General features: G+C 52.5%; 1 protein-coding gene across 1 annotated transcript in view; it reads right to left on the reverse strand.

Moving 5' to 3' along the window:
- Positions 1–14,834, reverse strand: part of LOC146813686 (solute carrier family 22 member 7-like) — a 401,617-nt gene that overhangs the window by 71,331 nt on the left and 315,452 nt on the right. Inside the window, exons 6-7 of the mRNA XM_085610179.1 lie at positions 11,819–11,928; positions 11,494–11,708 (exon numbers count right to left, since the gene is read on the reverse strand). Of these exons, the coding sequence (XP_085466305.1) occupies positions 11,494–11,708; positions 11,819–11,928 (325 nt within the window). The remainder of the gene's footprint in view (positions 1–11,493; positions 11,709–11,818; positions 11,929–14,834) is intronic.

A 14,834-nucleotide genomic window follows, 5' to 3' on the forward strand; every position in this document is an offset into this window, starting at 1 on the left:
CACTATGGGTCTGCACGCGTATGCGTACCCGTAGTGGTACGGACCGTACACACGCATCTACGCTCACTATCACTATGGGTCTGCACGCGTATGCGTACCCGTAGTGGTACGGACCGTACACTCGCATCTACGCTCACTATCACTACGAGTACGACCATAGTGATAGTGAGCGTAGATGCGTGTGTACGGTCCGTACCACTACGGGTACGCATACGCGTGCAGACCCATAGTGATAGTGAGCGTAGATGCGTGTGTACGGTCCGTACCACTACGAGTACGCATACGCGTGCAGACCCATAGTGATAGTGAGCGTACATGCGAGTGTACGGTCCGTACCACTACGGGTACGCATACGCGTGCAGACCCATAGTGATAGTGAGCGTACATGCGTGTGTACGGCCCTATCACTATGGGTCTGCACGTGTATGCGTACTCGTAGTGCTACGGACCGTACAAATGCCTGTACGCTCGCCATCACGAGGGTACACATACGGCAGCACTCCCACAGTGATTTGGGAACATGCACAGGCCCTCTCAGCAGCAGTACGGCGGTTTTTACACATCACTGTGGTGATAGGCGACACACAGGTAGGAATAGGGCGGACATACTTGTCCATGGATGGACATACTTGTCCAGGAATGGACATCAAGGCATCGTCTGTGCATTACTACATGTGTGGGGCACAGGTGTCACAGGCTGTGATGTGGAACATGCCTCCTGAGTGGAGAAGGCACCAGATGTATGATGAGATGTGTACAGGTGTACTGTGTGAGGGTGCAATGTGTGCCAGGCATGCCCTTGACTCCTTTGACATGTGTGCATGTGGGACTGCGCACTTGGGGTGAGCGTCACTGGCATGGCACGGACACCAACACACGGAAGTGTCCCATGATGCCCGGTACAGGGGTCATGACACATGACTTGTCACTACCCACAGTGCACAATGTGACTATGTCATATATGTGTCCGGGATTTACATCAGGTTGATGTTGTAGCACCCTCAAAAGCTGCAGCCGTTGCAGCAACCAACATGTGGCTGTGTGTAGATTGTCATTGCACACTGTTCCGCACACCATGCCACATGTGTTATCGGATGTGAGGTGCACATGTATGCATGGGACACGGAGTAGCGTGACAAGGCCATGTCAGCATCCTCACAAGGAATGTGTGGTGAGTCATGACATGTGCACCTTCATGGCAAGGTGTGTGGGCTGGACTAGTGTAATGTCATGTGACCTGTGGCTCCAGTGTTCCGCTACCAGTCTCTGCAATCGGCATCCCACTTCTGCTGATGTGTGGGTGTATGTCACTCCTGTCTTGCGTCGGGCTGTGCACTTGCACTGGGACACAGCTATTTCCATGGCGTGGCATGGGGAGGTTCTCAATCACCGTGTGTAGCTGGGTCTTGGAAGGAGTGTCACCTTGCATCCATACGTGTCCTGGGCATGTAGCACATACCTGACTCCCTATGTAGCATGTGTGTATTGCCAGATTTACATGTGCTCAGTAGACATGAGTTGTTCTCGTAGTGCACTCACTCTTCCTTGTCACTTCCAAATTACTGCAGAGCGCCGCCTCTTGTCCGAAGAATTCCAGACTTGGCTACCATGCAGGAGAATGACAGGATCCGGCTCTACCGCTTCACCCAACCGTTGATTCTGGAGCTGACGGCGAGACTGGCACCACACCTGCAACCGCAGCACAGGTATCCTATGGCACTGACACCCCAGCTGAAGGTAATGGCTGCCCTACATTTTCTTGCCACGGGTACCTTCCAAAATACCATAGCTCATGTTGGTGGCATGTCCCAGAGCATGTTCAGCGGTGTGCTGCATGATTTCTTGGAGGCCATGTTGATTCACCTGGATGACTTCATCAAGTTCCCAACCCCTGAACAGATGACTGAGGTCAAGCGTGGATTCTATGCCCTGGGAGGGATGCCCCATGTCAATTGGTCCATAGATGGGACACATGTAGGTTTGGTACCACCACACGCACGGGAGGTGGCGTACCGCAATCGGAAGCACTACCACTCCATCAATGCCCTTGTGGTGTGTCTGTCCAATATGGTGATTTCACATGTCTGTGCTCGTTTCCCAGGGTCAGCACACGATGCCTACATCATGAGGCGTAGCGGGATGCCTGACATGATGATGCAGCTGCGCAACGAACGGGCATGTGTTGTTGGTGGGTACAGTCTGTCTGTCCTGTATTCTGTATAGCCGACCAGCACGACCGCTTCACCAGTTCTAACGATGTCCATGTGCTTCCCATGTAGGGGACGCTGGCTATCCCAACATGCCTTGGCTGCTGACACCTCTCCGCAACCCCATCACGCCGGCCCAGCTCCGCTATAACACCGCCCATGGCCGGACAAGGCGAGTGATAGAGAGGACGTTTGACATGCTGAAGAGCCGATTCCGGTGCCTCCACAAGACCGGCGGTGCACTCCCTTATGCCCCGGCGAAGGTCTGCAAGATCTTCATGGTCTGCTGCATGCTGCACAACATGGCAGTTGAAAGAGCTGTGCCACTCATCCTGAATCAACATGACGAGGACCATCCACCCGTGGAGGACGAAGGGCTTGGCAATGGGGCTAGTGATGTGGAGGATGTGGAGCCGCAAGAGGACATCCGGACTCGGCTCATACGCGACTTCTTTGCTTAGTGGTGAGTACCAGGGTCTGAGTGTGCACGCATTGGTCCCCGTGTGGCATGCGTTGTGATGTGTGTCTCCACCTGCATGTATGGCACGTGGGTCAGAGGTGTGTGTGGGTGTGTCACTGGAGTGATGGTGGCAGTGATGGTAGTATTTCCCCAGTCATAATTGTGACCTAGCATGTTGTCATCCATACATGTGTCGAGTAAATGCACATGCAAGTGGCTGTGCTTTTTGTGGCTGACTTCTTGTGTGTCTCTCTTCCCCAGGTACCTGCGCATGCCGTTTGCTGGTTGCATTGTTGTGGCACTGCTATTCCTCATGGACATGACATCGTGGGCTGACTCAGCGTTACAGGCACGGACACGTTTGGAAGTCTCCATGGGGTAAGGGATGCATCTGGGGTGTATTGGGTGTGGCAGTTGTTCACGATGTGTGCACACTGCCCCGGTCGGGGTTTGGTTCCTCTGCAGACATGTGGCATCCCCATGGGACACGACATGCAGCTGGGTACACCTGAATAGATGGGCTGCCTGGTTGTCAGTCATCAGTGATGGGATAGTGGATTGTGATGATGGCATCAATGTGTGTGACACTGCCCTCGGACACATACGGTTAACATTGTCTTGACATGGCGTGGGACTTCCACATCAGCGGATCTATGGTGTATGTCAGGCTCTCCGTGTGCAGCTGTGGGTTTTAACTGTTAGCCGACACTTGTGTGCCAGTTCCATGGCTATCACGCATTTGTGCTGCAGAAGGGGGGTGCCAGTGTTGGACCCACATGTTACTCCACATGATGTGTTCATGTGTACTTCAAGTTGCCTCTGCAATCCCAAAAACATGACTAATAAAGGTGTCCCTATGCCTCCAAGGTGCCTCTTCTCAGTCAATGCTGGTGTGTTGGCACGGTGCATCCTGCATGTCTGGCATGGTATTCCCTGATTGTGGCTATGTGTCAATGTGTCGAGTGGCAAGATGCAAGCTGTGTGTGTGTGCTGAGACTGTGTATTGGGCATGATGTCCATGACTGTGTGGGTATTGTGACATGTGCCATCCCCATGCATCCAACGTTGTCCATGACCCCATTCTCTGCATCCACCGGACTCAAGCTTGCAGGACATGGTTCTGCCACCTGTCTACACATACCTGGGTGCCCCCCAGGACACTGGCCAGGATCCCTGACCTCTGCGCATGACTGTTGCTGTACTCAATGTGTCTGTCAGCACGGTTGTTCGGCCACCCCCTCAGCTGGTTCTGCCCATCACGGGTGTGTATGGTGCTCCATGTCTGTCTTGCCTAATAAACTGTGACCCATGTGTCCTGTGCCAGACTCAGGCCCCAGGGTGTGGATGGTTGAAGTGAACAGATGACTCAGGCATGTTTAGACTGTACAAGACACATGTTAGGTAATAATGCTACCAGCAGGCATCTACTCTTAATAGTGTGATTTATTATTGGGGGGGGGGGACAAAGTGAGGGGCTTTCCGGGATTAGGGAATCCAAAGTTCAGTAGGGGAGTTGGTGTCCTTGCCATTGGAAATCCTCAGAGTCCATGCCACAGTCTTTGTCAACATTGGTCAGCCAGTGACCAGCAGGGCCATGTGGCAGAGAATGTCTCTTGATGCTGTGATGCTGTTGCTCCAGTGGGCCAGGTGCCAGGCCAGGTGTCCTGGGAGATGGTGATGTAGCAGCCACCCTCACGGTCCTTTCCGTGGATGACCCGGCTTCCTGCGGGGAACCTCAGCAGCAGGCCGTGACGACGTCTGGGATGCTCCGTCGGATGTTTCCTCCTCCTCCTCCTGATCCCTCCCTGTGGGTGGTGATGTTCTCCGCCTTCTGGCACAGGGAGGGTCGGCCATGGTGTCGGCCATCCGACGGAGTGTAGCGTGAATCCCCTGGAACGCCGTCACTTGCTCAGCCTGTCTGTCCTCCATCCTCCGTTGGTGTACCTGTAGACAGGCTATTAGCTCCGCATGTTGCTGGGCCTGCTGGACCTTGATCCCCTCGAGGACGGACACAACCTGGGCCATGCCCGTGGTGTCCTGCCGGTATGAGTCCAGGATGTTACGGACATGGGAAAATACCGGATCCCCAGCCAACTGGTCAGGCTCGCGCCTCCGCCGTCCTCCACTCCCACCACCCCTGCCCACTTGCGTCTGGCCTGCACTTGTGGGCACATCGGGTCTCCGGGACCCCTGAGGGGTGGCATTGGCGTTGTCGCCTGCCTCCTCCTGGGTGCCCGGGACACCGTTTCCCTCCTGGCGAGCCTGGCTGCATTGTGGTGTTGGGGCAGGGATCCTGGGTGTCTCCTGGGATGTGGCAGGAGTGGGGGTGGTGGTTGGCACGGTTGTACCTGACGCAGGTGCTGCAGGTGGTTGGACACCAGAGGGGCCAGGTCGGTCGGGGTCGTCCGCAGAGTGGTGAGAGTGGTCGCTGCCGGTGGGATCGGTCTCCTGCAGATCCGGGTCCTGTGAGTGTTCCCCCCCAGTGTTGGGGGGTGCAGCACGACGTTGACCTGTGTGTGAGAGAGAAAATGTTAATTTTGGTCCATGCAACATCCATGTTTCATCCGTTTCAAAGTTGGCACATTTCCTCTTGGAATTGGGATCTGTCTTGCATTCCACTCACAGTGCACTTGTGCATGGGTGTGTCCCTTGGGCACCAATTTGGCCCCTTTAACTATGTGTGGCACAGTCTTACTTACTGCGTCAAGTGTGACTGCAGTCAGCAGTGGAGTGTGCAGGTGTGGCGAGCCATGCATTTGCGCCTTCCTTGTGGCACTGTACATGTGCACATGGAGTGGATCCACACACTTATATGATGCAGGTGGCTGTCCTTGTGCTCGTGTACAGGTTGTGACATGGCCCTGCGTTTTGCCATGATGAAGAGGGGGGGTTCTGGCACTGGCCACCCTTGTCTACATGCACGCAGTCCACCTGCTGACGAGCAGACATTCCCACACACCAAAGGACTGATTTGCTATCCCTGTGTCTCCCTCCTTCTCTGTCCCCCTCTCCCTCCCTCTCTGTCCCCCTCTCCCTCCCTCTCTGTCCCCCTCTCCCTCCCTCTCTGTCCCCCTCTCCCTCCCTCTGTGTGTCAGCCTCCTCCCTCTGTCCGTCTTCCTGTGTCTCCCTCCCTCTCTGTCCCCCTCTCCCTCCCTCTCTGTCCCCCTCTCCCTCCCTCTGTGTGTCAGCCTCCTCCCTCTGTCCGTCTTCCTGTGTCTCCCTCCTTCTCTGTCCCCCTCTCCCTCCCTCTCTGTCCCCCTCTCCCTCCCTCTCTGTCCCCCTCTCCCTCCCTCTCTGTCCCCCTCTCCCTCCCTCTGTGTGTCAGCCTCCTCCCTCTGTCCGTCTTCCTGTGTCTCCCTCCCTCTCTGTCCCCCTCTCCCTCCCTCTCTGTCCCCCTCTCCCTCCCTCTGTGTGTCAGCCTCCTCCCTCCCTCCGTGTGTCAGCCTCCTCCCTCTGTCCGTCTCCCTCCCCCTCAGTCCCCCTCTCCCTCCCTCTGTGTCCCCCTCTCCCTCCCGCTGTGTGTCACCCTCTGTCACCTTGGCCCAGCTTCCTGGGCACACACTGTTAGCAGATCTTTGAGTGGCCCTTGGCCTGTTGATGTGAGTTTGTTTCTGATCTCCAGGCACCCATTTTGTCTGCTGTGTGTCTGTGCGCTGCTGCTGTGGTGGTGTGTGCTGCCACTCTTTCACAATGTTGGCTGTTCATTAGCTGCTGTCATGTGCAAAACAGTGCCTTCACCCCCATGTGTTGATGCAAGGCGTCCGCCATTTGCTGGCAAGTCATTCCTGTGTTGGGACACACTGTTTGTCTGGCTGTGACCTAGGCCATATGGGCAGAGGGCATTGTTGTCTGCTTTGGAGTCGCACTATGTGATTTTTGGTGCCCAGTCTCCCGCCATCCGGGTTACCGTGTCATGTGTTGTTGTCTTCTGTGGCCTGTGACTTGACATTGTCCAGCTGGGTGCATGGGGCATGGTGGCAGCAGTGGCATGTGCCTGCTCATGGAGTGTGGTTGAGTCATGCGATGGCTTGTGGTGGTTGCGTGCCTGTTAGTAATTTTGGTTGTGGTTGCAGTTCCCCCCATGTGAGGTGCGTTGTTTGTGGACTCACCCGTGTCTCGGAGTCCTTCTACTCCTTCAACTGCCTCCACCGGCAGTATGGACATCACCCTCTCCTCCCAGGGATGGTACTGTACGGCTCTGCGGGAGGGCCCTCCTCCGGTGGCTTTGGCCTGGTCGTGTTCCTCCTGCCTCTTGGCTCTGACCCTCCTCCGCAGATCGTACCACCTGTTCTGGCAATCCTGCTTGGTCCTCCTGGTGTCCGCAACGGCATTCACAGCATCGACGATGGTCTGCCACATGGCTGTTTTGGCTGCCTGGCTGGTGCTTCTGACCAATGTTCCAAAGATCTGTGGCTCGACTCTGAGGATTTGATCAACAAGGACCTCCAACTCTCGGTGACTGAACTTTGGATTCTTGGTAGTGGGCATGGTGAGGGGTGTGGGTGGGGATGGTGTGGGTGTGGGGGGGTGTGTGGATGTTGGGGGGGGGGTGTGGATGGTTGTGTGTGTGTGTGAATGTGATGAGAGGGTGTTTGTGAGGGTGGTCGTGTGAAGGTGTGCAAGTGTAAGGTGTGGTGTAGCTTGTAGTCTGGTTCTGTGGTGTCTGGCAGCAGTGAGTCTGTTGCAAAGGCTCATGGTTTGTGTGTGTGGGCCCTTTTTATTGGTCCATGGGTGGGTGTGGCAGTGTTTGAATTTTGGGTGGGTGTGTTATAAGGAGTGGTGGTGTATTGGGCCTCTGTTTGTTTTTGGCAGTTGCGGGTCAGTGATTGTGTTATTTTAGTGGTTGTTGGCCATGTTTAGTGGCTGTGTGCCTTTCGAATGGTGTATTCTTGTGTTGTTTTGTTTTGTCCTGGTTGTGTACGTGTGTTTTGAGCGTGTGTACGGTGTGTACATGGGCCATTTGGTTGTACGATTATGTCCTTGTGTGTGGCTTTGTACGACTCGTACATGCGGTTGTGATGTTGGGGCATGGGGTGCGCTCCGTACTTAGGAGGTTGTGTTGGGGGTGCGCCAGGAACTACTGGGGTGTACATGGACGGTGGTACGACACGTACTGGGGTGGGGGGGTGTACATTGACGTTGGTACGACACGTACTGGGGTGGGGGTACGACTGGAACGTACTGGGGTGTAGGTACACGGGGGGTATGACACGTACTGGGGTGGGGGTGGGGCTCGAACGTACTGGGGTGTACATAGACGGTGGTACGACACGTACAGGGGTGGGGGGGTGTACATTGACGGTGGTACGACACGTACAGGGGTGGGGGGGTGTACATTGACGGTGGTACGACACGTACTGGGGTGGGGGTACGACTGGAACGTACTGGGGTGTAGGTACACGGGGGTATGACACGTACTGGGGTGGGGGTGGGGCTCGAACGTACTGGGGTGTAGGTACACGGGGGGTACGACACGTACTGGGGTGGGGATGGGGCTCGAACGTACTGGGGTGTACATAGACGGTGGTACGACACGTACAGGGGTGGGGGGGTGTACATTGACGGTGGTACGACACGTACAGGGGTGGGGGGTGTACATTGACAGTGGTACGACACGTACTGGGGTGGGGGTACGACTGGAACGTACTGGGGTGTAGGTACACGGGGGGTATGACACGTACTGGGGTGGGGGTGGGGCTCGAACGTACTGGGGTGTAGGTACACGGGGGGTACGACACGTACTGGGGTGGGGGTGCGACTGGAACGTACTGGGGTGTACATTGACGTTGGTACGACACGTACTGGGGTGGGGGTACGACTGGAACGTACTGGGGTGTAGGTTCACGGTGGTACGACACGTACTGGGGTGGGGGTACGACTGGAACGTACTGGGGTGTACATAGACGGTGGTACGACACGTACAGGGGTGGGGGGGTGTACATTGACGGTGGTACGACACGTACTGGGGTGGGGGTACGACTGGAACGTACTGGGGTGTAGGTACACGGGGGGTATGACACGTACTGGGGTGGGGGTGGGGCTCGAACGTACTGGGGTGTACATAGACGGTGGTACGACACGTACAGGGGTGGGGGGTGTACATTGACGGTGGTACGACACGTACTGGGGTGGGGGTACGACTGGAACGTACTGGGGTGTAGGTACACGGGGGGTATGACACGTACTGGGGTGGGGGTGGGGCTCGAACGTACTGGGGTGTACATAGACGGTGGTACGACACGTACAGGGGTGGGGGGGTGTACATTGACGGTGGTACGACACGTACAGGGGTGGGGGGGTGTACATTGACGGTGGTACGACACGTACTGGGGTGGGGGTACGACTGAACGTACTGGGGTGTAGGTACACGGGGGGTATGACACGTACTGGGGTGGGGGTGGGGCTCGAACGTACTGGGGTGTAGGTACACGGGGGGTACGACACGTACTGGGGTGGGGGTGCGACTGGAACGTACTGGGGTGTACATTGACGTTGGTACGACACGTACTGGGGTGGGGGTACGACTGGAACGTACTGGGGTGTAGGTTCACGGTGGTACGACACGTACTGGGGTGGGGGTACGACTGGAACGTACTGGGGTGTACATAGACGGTGGTACGACACGTACAGGGGTGGGGGGGTGTACATTGACGGTGGTACGACACGTACTGGGGTGGGGGTACGACTGGAACGTACTGGGGTGTAGGTACACGGGGGGTATGACACGTACTGGGTTGGGGGTGGGGCTCGAACGTACTGGGGTGTACATAGACGGTGGTACGACACGTACAGGGGTGGGGGGGTGTACATTGACGGTGGTACGACACGTACTGGGGTGGGGGTACGACTGGAACGTACTGGGGTGTAGGTACACGGGGGGTATGACACGTACTGGGGTGGGGGTGGGGCTCGAACGTACTGGGGTGTACATAGACGGTGGTACGACACGTACAGGGGTGGGGGGGTGTACATTGACGGTGGTACGACACGTACAAGGGTGGGGGGGTGTACATTGACGGTGGTACGACACGTACTGGGGTGGGGGTACGACTGGAACGTACTGGGGTGTAGGTACACGGGGGGTATGACACGTACTGGGGTGGGGGTGGGGCTCGAACGTACTGGGGTGTAGGTACACGGGGGGTACGACACGTACTGGGGTGGGGGTGCGACTGGAACGTACTGGGGTGTACATTGACGTTGGTACGACACGTACTGGGGTGGGGGTACGACTGGAACGTACTGGGGTGTAGGTTCACGGTGGTACGACACGTACTGGGGTGGGGGTACGACTGGAACGTACTGGGGTGTACATAGACGGTGGTACGACACGTACAGGGGTGGGGGGGTGTACATTGACGGTGGTACGACACGTACTGGGGTGGGGGTACGACTGGAACGTACTGGGGTGTAGGTACACGGGGGTATGACACGTACTGGGGTGGGGGTGGGGCTCGAACGTACTGGGGTGTACATAGACGGTGGTACGACACGTACAGGGGTGGGGGGGTGTACATTGACGGTGGTACGACACGTACAGGGGTGGGGGGGTGTACATTGACGGTGGTACGACACGTACTGGGGTGGGGGTACGACTGGAACGTACTGGGGTGTAGGTACACGGGGGGTATGACACGTACTGGGGTGGGGGTGTGGCTCGAACGTACTGGGGTGTAGGTACACGGGGGTACGACACGTACTGGGGTGGGGGTACGACTGGAACGTACTGGGGTGTAGGTACACGGGGGGGGGTATGACACGTACTGGGGTGGGGGTGGGGCTCGAACGTACTGGGGTGTAGGTACATGGGGGGTACGACACGTACTGGGGTGGGGGTACGACTGGAACGTACTGGGGTGTAGGTACACGGGGGGTATGACACGTACTGGGGTGGGGGTAGGACTCGCACGTACTGGGGTGTAGGTTCACGGTGGTACGACACGTCCAGGGGTGGGGGTACGACTGGAACATACTGGGGTGTAGGTACACGGGGGGTATGACACGTACTGGGGTGGGGGTGGGGCTCGAACGTACTGGGGTGTAGGTTCACGGTGGTACGACACGTACTGGGGTGGGTGTACGACTGGAACGTACTGGGGTGTACATAGACGGTGGTACGACACGTACAGGGGTGGGGGGGTGTACATTGACGGTGGTACGACACGTACTGGGGTGGGGGTACGACTGGAACGTACTGGGGTGTACCTAGACGGGTGGGGGTATACATATACGGGGGGTACGTGTCGGACGTACGGGGGCTGGGGGGAGTGTTGGGCGCGTATGCGGGCACATGTCTCCATGGTTGCTATAGGTGTTCGGTGCGGACGGTGTTTTTTCCATACGGTTGTACGCTCGGACGCACGGGATGGATCGTGATTCCTCGGTCGGACTTGGATTTTTACGTTTGTAAGGTAAATCGTCCGAGGACGTGTCGGACACATTTTCCGACCCGAGGACGTGTGGGGAATGATTCCCGGTGCGGTTCGTATGGACTTTTTACCATGCGAATCGTGATTGCAAGTTCGTACGGCACTTGTACGATTCGTACGGTAAAAAGACCCGATACGAGTCGTACGGGGACATTTTTTACCGGATCGTGATCGGCACCCAAGTGTATTAGGGATAAATTACTAGGATTATACTTAGCTATGAGATTGTTTGTTCCCTCCTATCTGATTCTTATATATGTTCTTCATACTAGCGTGGCGTAATGCTGTAAGTGATAAGTTGTATTAAGTTGTTGTTTTCTTCTTTGCTTTATAGTGGAAATATAAAAAAATATTAATAAAAACGTATTGAAAAAGCATGCTTCCGGAAGAAACTCACAGACTGGAATGACGGTATTGATGCCTATGAAGAAGCCTGAAACAAGGATGCTCCAGGCTTGCATTTGACGTCGACTTCTCTTCTTCATGAAAAAGTACAGGATCAGTCTGAATGGTATTTCAATGGCTCCATAAATGAAGTTGGTCATGTACATGTTCATCCCAAAACCTGTGATGTTGAGGCTGATTCCATAATAGGAGAATGCCACACCAAACCTATATGAGAGAAGACAAGAACACATCGGTAACAATCTGACTCCACTATCCTAGAATAATAAAAATGTAACGTCATCATTATTTTTACATTATACACAATATTCCCTTACCATACCAGCCCTGTGTATAGAGAGATTTTTCTAATTTCTGGAGTTCTAAACAAGTTCACGAATGAGTAATTTGTCCTAGTGTTCTCTTCTTCTGCGATCTTACTGAGTACCTGAGAATAGAGATACACAATAAGTAAAGACTTTTGTTTTTTCATTAAATTTACTACTGACCATTAAAGGTCATCTACATCATAATTGGAGAGGTCCAAAGGCACATACGTATAACAAGTAAGCAGGCCTTTAGTGGGCAGTATGCATCATATTGTGGATATGTTTTGTCCAGATTTATGAATTCTTCGCATAAGGTTTGTGGTACTTTTGTAATACAAACCAAATCTAAAATATTATGTGGGATTTATAACTACTGACATTTTTGATTAGCATTGGATATTATAATGTCCAAAACAGATAATTATGCTATTTGCTGTTTTGTGTTTTGTTATGTTATGTTATGGATATTTGTAGAGCGCATGGCTACCCGAAGGAGCACTAGCCGAAAGAGAGGCAGTTTCAGTTGTAATTTTGTGTGACATGGGCATTTGGTAGGTGGTGCTTGGCCTTTTACATGGACCCACCTATGCATTTTGATATCAAACACTGTCTACTGTTATTGTGAGATAGACATTAACATCAGATGTTAATGCCTCCTCAAGCACACCTAGGATACATTTCTTCATAGCTCCTCATTTTTCCCTCTTTGAATATCTGCTGTGCTCCAAATCTTGAGATGACCTAAGGGGGCTTAGGTGCCTGGAGGGAGTGTGCTATCAATGAGGGATTGTGAGCAGGGCAAATACTGTCTTCAGTAAGCAGTGTTCACATGTTTTCTATTAATTTCCAATGGCGGGGAATAGGCTGGCCATTCATGAAAGCTTTGAAACAGGGCGAAGGACATTTATAATATGTGCTTGTCAACCTAAGTGTGCTTGACTGTTTTGAATGTGTGCCCTGTCTGTCAGGGGTTGTATAGGAATTGAACAATATGTGCAGCAGCAAGTTGCCCATCCGTGTGTGGTTGGTTGCCAACAAAGGTGTTGCTTCTCCACAAATAGTTGAGCACAGAGCAAAGGCTATACATGAATTTAGGTGATCATGGGACAAAGGATCAAGGCAATGAAGAGTGGAGGTTCGACCACATAAAGGAGCATCCAAGTCAGGAGAAACTGGCCTATCCAGAAGGTGTTTTATAAACAGCAAACACTAACTCACATTTTCACATTTACGTCAGTCAGTCAACATCTGTTATTTCCAAGAAATAAATTTTTATTGAAATAATAAATAGATATCGTTTAACGTACACAATAACAATCATTATAAAATCCAGACATAAAACTGAATTTAAATTAATCCACCAACACTTATCATCAGCCTGAATTGAAAAACAGCATAAAATGTAGGATTTTTTCACATTAAAACTCAATCAAAGGTCATAACATTATCATATACCTATTAGGAACATTTCAGATATAATTGTTTACCCAAGGCATACAGTTAATTTAGGCACATAAAACATTTTAAAGTGCAATGTGCAGGGCAATGCTTTCTCAAATCACAAAGTCTTGTTTTACCTAGTTCCTTACATGAGCAGCACCAGCCTATCTAAGGTGAACAAAACGTAGTAAGTTTACAACCCATTATAGAAAGTATTAATAACTTTTACAGGGATAATGAGTTCCCAGGGCATTCAACTCGGTTTTTCGGGTAAAGCGTTAAAGTGCAAAGTACAAGCCCAAACTAACGTGAACCCCGGGGTCCCATTCAGTCTACATTTTGACATAACTGACACCCACCTATTTAGAAAGAATTAAACTCCATAGAAGGTTACAGCCCATTACAATACCTATAAAGAACAATTTGAAAGGGGAAATATATTACCCAAGGCAAGCAGCTCGTTTAACCAATATAAAGTGCATCATACCAACCAACCCCAGTATCACATACCTGTTAGCAGCATTTAAACAAGCATTGGCATAGCCAATAGGTCTCGCCTTTCGGACCTTATAAGTGTTTAGCCATGCAACAGTTGCATAACTAAATACTTATAAGGTCCCAAAAGCGAGACCTATTGGCTATGCCAATGCTTGTTTTATGTTTGCCCCAGCCGGAAGCATTTCGGCCCCACAGTGTTTTGACTGGATGATTTGTATCCTTTCACTGCATACTTGATTGATATAGAGCACTCCATGGTATTGTATGTGGTTACTTACTTTGCTCTTTTCTGCCCCGCATGATTGATTCCTTTTGGCTCACCCCTATCCCTAATGTTCCCCACCCCATTCCTCACTGCCTGCCCCATCCTGCTCCTGATGTTGCATTATTTTTATTCATTGATTTTTGAAGGCCCAGCAGCAACAATGTGCTGCCTAGCCTCTTCCACTGTTTTGGGCGCTTGGAGCGCACTTGTTATTCACTTTTTAACGTACCGTTTTAGCGTGGTCGTCTACCATGTTAGAACTGTAAAGAAACAAGCATCTGCAATGCAATAGGTCTAGCATTAACGCAAGTAATTGTAAATGACAATGCCTTTTATTCATGTTTTGGTTTTTAAAACATAAATAAAAGGCCTTGCCATTTGTAATGCCAAAAGCTTAAACTCTCGTAAATGCGAGACCTATTGCATTCCAAATGCTTGAAGGCATCGCTTAGTTGCCCTCTTCTGTCCCCCATGGCTCCTGATGAGCTTCCCGTTTGCTGAGACTTAAATAAACAAGCCGGTGGTCACAACTGCGCATAAGAGGCTTTCCTGCAGTAAGAGAAACTCATTAAAGAAAATAGGGGCATATTATCAAGAAACGCCGTTAAAATTATCGCCGCTTTAGCGGCAGAAAACTGCCGCTAAAGCGGCGATAATGAGCTTGATAATATGCCCTTGAGAATTCCCTTAGAAGCCCATGTTCTGGTGTCAACATGGGCTTCTATGGGAATTCTCTGCGGCATATTATCAAGCCCATTATCGCCGCTTTAGCAGCAGTTTTCTGCCGCTAAAGCGGCAATAATTTTAATTCCGTGCTTGATA

The sequence above is a fragment of the Triturus cristatus genome, chromosome 6, assembly GCF_964204655.1.
Source record: "Triturus cristatus chromosome 6, aTriCri1.1, whole genome shotgun sequence".
Lineage (NCBI taxonomy): Eukaryota > Metazoa > Chordata > Amphibia > Caudata > Salamandridae > Triturus > Triturus cristatus.